Source organism: Phaethon lepturus, unplaced genomic scaffold (assembly GCF_000687285.1).
Source record: "Phaethon lepturus isolate BGI_N335 unplaced genomic scaffold, ASM68728v1 scaffold46066, whole genome shotgun sequence".
Taxonomy (NCBI): Eukaryota; Metazoa; Chordata; class Aves; order Phaethontiformes; family Phaethontidae; genus Phaethon; species Phaethon lepturus.
The window spans coordinates 1,499-8,045 of NW_010549241.1; the positions used below are offsets into that span (position 1 = coordinate 1,499).

General features: G+C 48.8%; 1 protein-coding gene across 1 annotated transcript in view; it reads right to left on the reverse strand.

Annotated features, from left to right (window-relative positions):
• The window catches only part of LOC104623193 (septin-8-like), a gene marked incomplete at its 3' end in the record, with an annotated part of 11,074 nt that overhangs the window by 304 nt on the left and 4,223 nt on the right, over positions 1 to 6,547 (reverse strand). The window contains exon 3 of the mRNA XM_010290204.1: positions 5,700 to 5,880. Within this exon, the coding sequence (XP_010288506.1) occupies positions 5,700 to 5,880 (181 nt within the window). The remainder of the gene's footprint in view (positions 1 to 5,699; positions 5,881 to 6,547) is intronic.

Genomic DNA, 6,547 nt, shown 5'->3' on the forward strand with positions numbered 1-6,547 from the left:
AAAAGGGGGGAAGGGGGAAGAACCAGGTGAGCAGCAGTCTGGCAAGCAGCATTGTCGGGAGCATGGGTGCCCGTGGCGTGACCCAGGTCCTACCCCAGGGGCTGCTTTACATTTCATAAAACCACAAAGGTGCTAGGTTTTGCATGCAAGCTGCAGCACAAGCCCAGCTGAACACTAGAGGGAAGAGTTTTCCAGGACTAATTTGGCTACAAGACTTCCAGATAAACCAAAGACAAACACCCCGCGATAAATACACAATGAGCAGATCAAAGCCTCTGCTCTTGCCTCCATATTTTGTTACACACTTCGAGGGAGGCAGAGACAGCGAAACTGTCACATCTCATCACCGATCCACTTCTGGGTGTGCTGACAAGCCATTTTAGAAGACTAGCACAAGGATGAAATGCTGCTGTGAGCTGATGTGAAGCCTTCCCATGCTTAAGCAGAACGAGCAGGGACTCCTCAGACACTGTCACAGCGGCTGCGGATCCTTTCCAAGGACTCCCTGAGCCTCCATGAGGATCACAACGCCGGCATGCTGTGTAGATTACGTGGACCACCTTGGGGAAGGTGCAGGGTGCCCCACAACAGACAGGAGATGTGTTTTCATGCTGCTGTTGCTCAGCTTTGGCTTCACATCGGCTGTCACCAAGCACAATACCCCTGCACAGCTTCATCAACCCAGGTTTCAAAGCCACTTGCAAGCTGCAGTGTGAGGAGGTCACCCCCGTGCCTGGTACCTACCAAGAGCAAGAGCAAACGAGGGAGGGATGTGGTTCACTACGGCCTTGTGCTCAGGAGAGCTACAGTGGGGCAGGATCTGTCCCAGGAGCCTCTGTTAGATAACGCTGCTATGCCCAGAAAAGCCAAGTGCAATACGGCAAACCACTGCCTAAACGAACAACACCACAACGCGTCTGTCTGAACAGCAGCCAGATTCATAGCAGTAAAACAGAAGAATTCAGAGAAATGAGGGTCAAGTCTGATTTGCCATCTAACATTTCCCAACAGCCAATGCTTTTTGTCCTACAGAGCAGAAATTCCTAACAGCCATTTGGTCTCCAGTGGGTGCCCGTAAAAATAAGTGACCTTGCTTTCCCAGCTCAAGTTCTCTTTGTAGCTCAGTGATCTCTCCATACTTGTTTTTTCTCCCGCCTCTGGCTTAGTGCTCACGAAATACAAAAGCATTTACTTGCTCCAAAAGAAAGTCATCTTAATTTGCTCATTGCAAACTTATCTGAAAGGAGAAATTCCTTATTTTTCTCAGCTACTGATCTGGCCTCCTTTACCAAGGACCACAAACCCACGCAGAACAAAGTCTGCTGCTCACTCCACTCCTCAGCAGGTCGATGTCCTCATTACAAGGGTAAGAAGGGCCATGACCACAGCTGGGTGCCTGGCTGACCTGCTAAGAGCCAAAGAGGCTTGGATCCACCATCTCGCCCAGAAAAGGGGTCAGCTCAGGGCTCACGCACCACCCGCTCAGGAGCGGTACCTGCGAGGGGAAAGGCACTGCCAGGGAGCTGCTGTGTGGGGGGCTTTGCCCTCTCCATCCAGCCAGGCACGCTGACAAACCAGCACAAGAGGTGAGTTTAGTCCATTTTCAGTTGGGCTAAGGAATTCCCCCCCCTTCTTCCAAAAAGCACCAGCTCAGCACTGCTTACAGCGAGGCAGGAGGCACAGAGCCTGGAGCTTGGCACGGCTTTCCCAGCAGCAGGAGAAGGCAGGCTCTGTGGTCATCGCTGCCGCCCCAGCAGTACTCAAAGAAGGTGCAAACCGAGGTTGGTTCAAGTCCCCTCCAGCCAGGTTCCTCATGCTTTGAAAAGGCAACTCAGTCAGCACCTGCTGCCACAGAATTCAAAACCCAAAAGGGTTTTACAAGTTGTCATATTTCCAGTAATCAAGAGCCAACACCAATACTGTGGAGTCCTAAGAAAAGGGCACTTGGGTCTATCTCCCTCCTTCTCTCTTCTTCCCTTGAAAGTTCTTTAATTTTTTAAATTATTACTGTTTTTATTTTGATTTCATGCATGCCTTTGAAACCCACAAACTGGAATCCCACGGTTACAAGTGATACCCAGGGCACCATTCAATTATCTTGCTGTTTTCCTTTCTCCGATTTTGAGCATTGGCACCAAAAAGCTGTCTAGGTCTAGAATGAGCTCATCCCTTTCTATTAAGGAGAAAGGACAGAAAAGTTTGGAAACAAGAAACAAGCAAGATATGAAATGCTACTGAACTGTGTCTAATCCAGCGCTCCTACAGCGCCTTCCACGCATCTACTTCTGTGCAAAGGCCACAGGCTGTGACACACCGCGTTACTGCCAAATAAAGTGAAACACAACTAGCTAGAGAATGGAAGTCATGTCCCCTCTCCTTTACTCACCCAGTAAAAGGAAGTAGCCATAGAATCATAGAATAGTTTGGTTGGAAGGGACTTTTAAAGGTCATCTACTCCCGCAATAAGCAGGGACATCTTCAACTAGATCAGAACCGTGTGAGGTTTCTCTCTCCACTCTTACTTTTACACAAATAATGTTTATGTTGGGTTGCAGGCAAAATCCCAGAGCAACATTATTCTCTCTTTAAAGACGTTAACTATTGGAGTGTCATCCCACTGAATGTGACAGGCATGCAATGTCTCTTTGACACCGGTCCACATGTTGGAAGTCTTTGCTGGAGCTGGGATTACGGCCAGAGGAATTCTGTGCTTCAGACAAGACAGTGAACTCACATGCACACACATAAAATGCACCTCCTTCTCAGGTCATCCTGACCACAGAGTTATTTCTCATCTCCAAAAGTAAAACTTAACAAGAATGTGCTGAAATAAGGCAGTCAGTAGAAAATAATTTTTCTAATAAGGCTACATGCATTTTCACCCCCGTGGAATACAGCTGGATTTCTCCCCATCTCTGAAGTGTTCCCAAATGCAAGACCCAGCGAAGCCAACAGGCAAATCCTACCTTGGAAGCCAAGCAGCAGAGGCTCAAACCAGCCTGAAGCATCCCCACTGGCCAGTGACCCGTCTAGGACGTGTCAGCTCACGAAGGGCAAGCAATTAGCCACCGCTCGCAAACAGCACACGCTGGCTGGAAGCCATCCAGGGACAACAGCCAGGGAGCCCCGGGATGCCCACGGCAGCACACAGCTGTGCCGTCACTTTCCAGGGCAGGGCTGTGGTTTAAATCAATAAATCACCTTCTCATCCGATACAAATGCAATTTTATTCATCATATTTATGTAATCTATTTATCTCCTCCTTTTCCCGGGTTAAACCCAATGGAAAGGCAACCCCTGCCAGGTCATACACGCTTCCCACCTACCAGCCAGGCAGCCACATTTCGTCTACTTAGAACCAGTTCTGAGGAAGATTCTATCTCTCTGGCTGTAATTAAATACCCTAGACAACTGGCCATGAGCTCAGCCAAACAAATATTGTATTACAGTACAGTGGAAGATTTTGTTTACAAAAGAGCTTTAGCCAGAAGGGATTTTGTAAGCTTTACACTAAAAGCAAGATTCATTATTGAAACCATCATACAGATTCAAAAGTCTGCCCAGCACCTGATGCCCTGCCACTGGTGTGCTAAAGCAAAGGTGTAACTGAGCCAGGCTCCTACAAAACCCTCGTTGAACTAGTTTCAGAGGCTGAGCCAGCAGAGCACGCAGCAAAGTGTTACCTCTGATACACCTTTCATCTCCATGGGCTCCATTCTTCAACTGTAAAACAGGGGCCACCAGCCACGTAAAGCTCCCCAAGAGGAAAGCCGGGCTCAGGTGTGCTCACACGGCTGCGGACGCGAGTCAGTGCACACTACCTCTGCTCAGCCACCGTAACCACGCGCCGTCGCCAGCCTGGAGCAGGTAGAAAGCTGCCTGGGGTTTGCCGACACCCCACTTCACTCTGCGCGCACGCTGGCCCCCAGGCACAAATGGTTCATGTGTCCTGGGAAGGGGGTGCAGCACCGTCCTACACACATCTTTAGGGAGTGTCAGGAAGGCACCTTGATGTCCTGGGAGATGCAGAAATGCAACATAATCCCCTAGGACCCAGAAAAGATCAATGCTCTCCACTTGCTTATTCATTTCCATGTGCGTGCTTGTGTGAGGCCACCACACCATGAAATCCAAGATGTTCTCACAGTGTGGTAAGAAGGGAGATGAGAGCAAAGGGATAAAATTACTTCAGACGGGACTATTTAAGTGGAAGTTTAGAAATATAAAAAGTTTGCGTGCACACAAAGTTCTCATCTCTGCACAAGTACAAAGGATTTATTTTGGTACTACCCAAGGACCACATTAAAGGCAGCCACAGGGAGATGAGAAAAGTAGGGAATGCAGAAGGAAAGGAAGAGAAAAGCTTTGTGGGACCACCAGCACCAAGGGGAATCATGCAAAAGCTTTCCTCCAAACATATTTCTGGGAACACGTAATACTGGCAGCGTGCCAAGAGACAAGAGTTTATTAAGGGAAAATTTTTGGATTCCTGATGAAGTCAGCGTAACAGCCACCACGGTTACAAACAGCCCACTGCAATGAGAAGCCAGGCGCCTGCTCTGGAGTGGGGCCAAGGAAAAGCAGGCCAACAGCCCCAGGTGGCAAGGGCAAACAGCAGGGACTCCGCGAAGGGGAACTCTACCCGCCAGGAAAGTCCGATAGAGCTGCATGTAGACAACAGCCAGAGAAGAGAGCACTCCCTAAATGGAATCCAGGGGATCCCCGGTTACTGCAGGGTCCCAGCTGCCCTGCTTGACCCCTCTGTAGGCTGATCAGCATCTGCCATCTGAAAGGAACCACCTTGCTGCTAAAAGACTGCTCTGAAAGATAGGAAATTCCTGCAAAGAAAAGAAGAGATGCTGCTGCCACTAATGACCTTTGAAGCCTCCGGCAGCTCCCTGGAAGCCAGCTGGAACAACCAAAAGTGTGTCAGAAACCTCCTTCGAGCTGCAGGAATACCAGCAGTAGCCGGTTAAGTAACCCACTGCCCCTAAGGCAGAATAGCTCATGCATAAAGAAGCAACCCCAGCTAGACCCTCTCACGACCCACTTTTAGGATTCCTATGACCTTGAAAATTTCTCACCATATTTACGTTTTCAGAAAATATTGTGATTTCCTGTCCAGATCGCCTGACTCTACCAGCAGTCACAGCTCACGCGCTCCCTGCACGCCAGCACGCACAGCCAGCACTCCTCTTCAGCCCTTGTGTCCCCCGCACTGACCACCCCCTGAGGAAGTTTGCAGCTTTGGTGGCTCTCAGCCTCTCTGTCCCTGCTGACAGGTCAGGACAGAAGAGATGGCTCCGCAGTTTTCACAGTTCAACTGCAGGAGCTGGAACACATCCTTACCTGCACACCTGTAAAGAAGAGCTAATAAAGTTGCAGATGATGGCTTTGATAAATATGAGCTAATCCGGGTAAGATTCTTACAGTGATGGATACTCTAGACTTTACACAGCTATCTGTAAAACAGGTTTTTCACCTGCCATTTTTCAGGAAAGCCAGTCAGAAAACAAGCACAGGACCTCAGCAACCAGCAGGGCAGACAACATTTTACCAGAGTCCTAAAAATGGCTCAGCTGGCATGCAGGAAGAAGTCAGCACTTACATGGAAGGAACAAAATCTTCCACATGACAATCAATATTAAAAGAAGCATCACAACTTCCAGAAAGAGCGACCATGGACTCCAATCCCTTACCTTGCTATCCAGCTTCTTCATTGTCACCAGGTCCAAGGACTTGAGCGAGTGCCCCGTTGGAGTGATGAAGTACAGGCAGACGTGAATCCTTGTGTCATGATAGTTGAAGAGAGATCGGCGGATTTTCAGCTCTTCTTGCAAATAATTTTCAAACTGCGTATCAATGTACTCAACTATCGGCCTGTAACTAAAACCATACCATTAGCAACCCAGATACTGGAGTTCAAACAGTTTACAGCCTTAAGGAGTTCTCCTAGACATACCACGATATCACTTAAGAAGTCATTATAAGACTCAAACAATTCAGCTTTACAACAGGAAAAGTGTGGCATTTACACACAGACCTTATAATCCAAAGGTTGCTGGAGTCTCCTGAGGCTGCACTGCAAAGCCTAAGGACAGTGGAGCATGGAAAAGACGACTACTTCCCCAGATCAAACTTTGCCCAGATCTCAGGGCTGAGCCATCTGGCTGTAGCAATGCAACATGACCAAGGAGAGACCTTGGAGTCCCAGAAAGCCTTTACCTGGGGCTTGAACAAGATGTCTGTATAATTAAATGAGACAGGTCCAGAGACACCAATCATTGCCAGAACAGATAATTCCCAGCCCTGCGCTGAGGAAAGCTTGTTAACTACTCACGCTCCTGGAGGACACCATTCTCTGCCACAGAGACCTCCTATGACCTCTCTTTTTGGCTCCTCACCCAACTCCCTCTACACTCAGTCCCCAGAACCAGAGCCACTGCAGGGAGCTCCTCCATTAAGAGAAACACGGACACCTCCTCTGCAACACTGCAAGCAGAACTGCAGGCAGTTCACGTCTAAGCATCAGAGGCAAGCCCAGGAA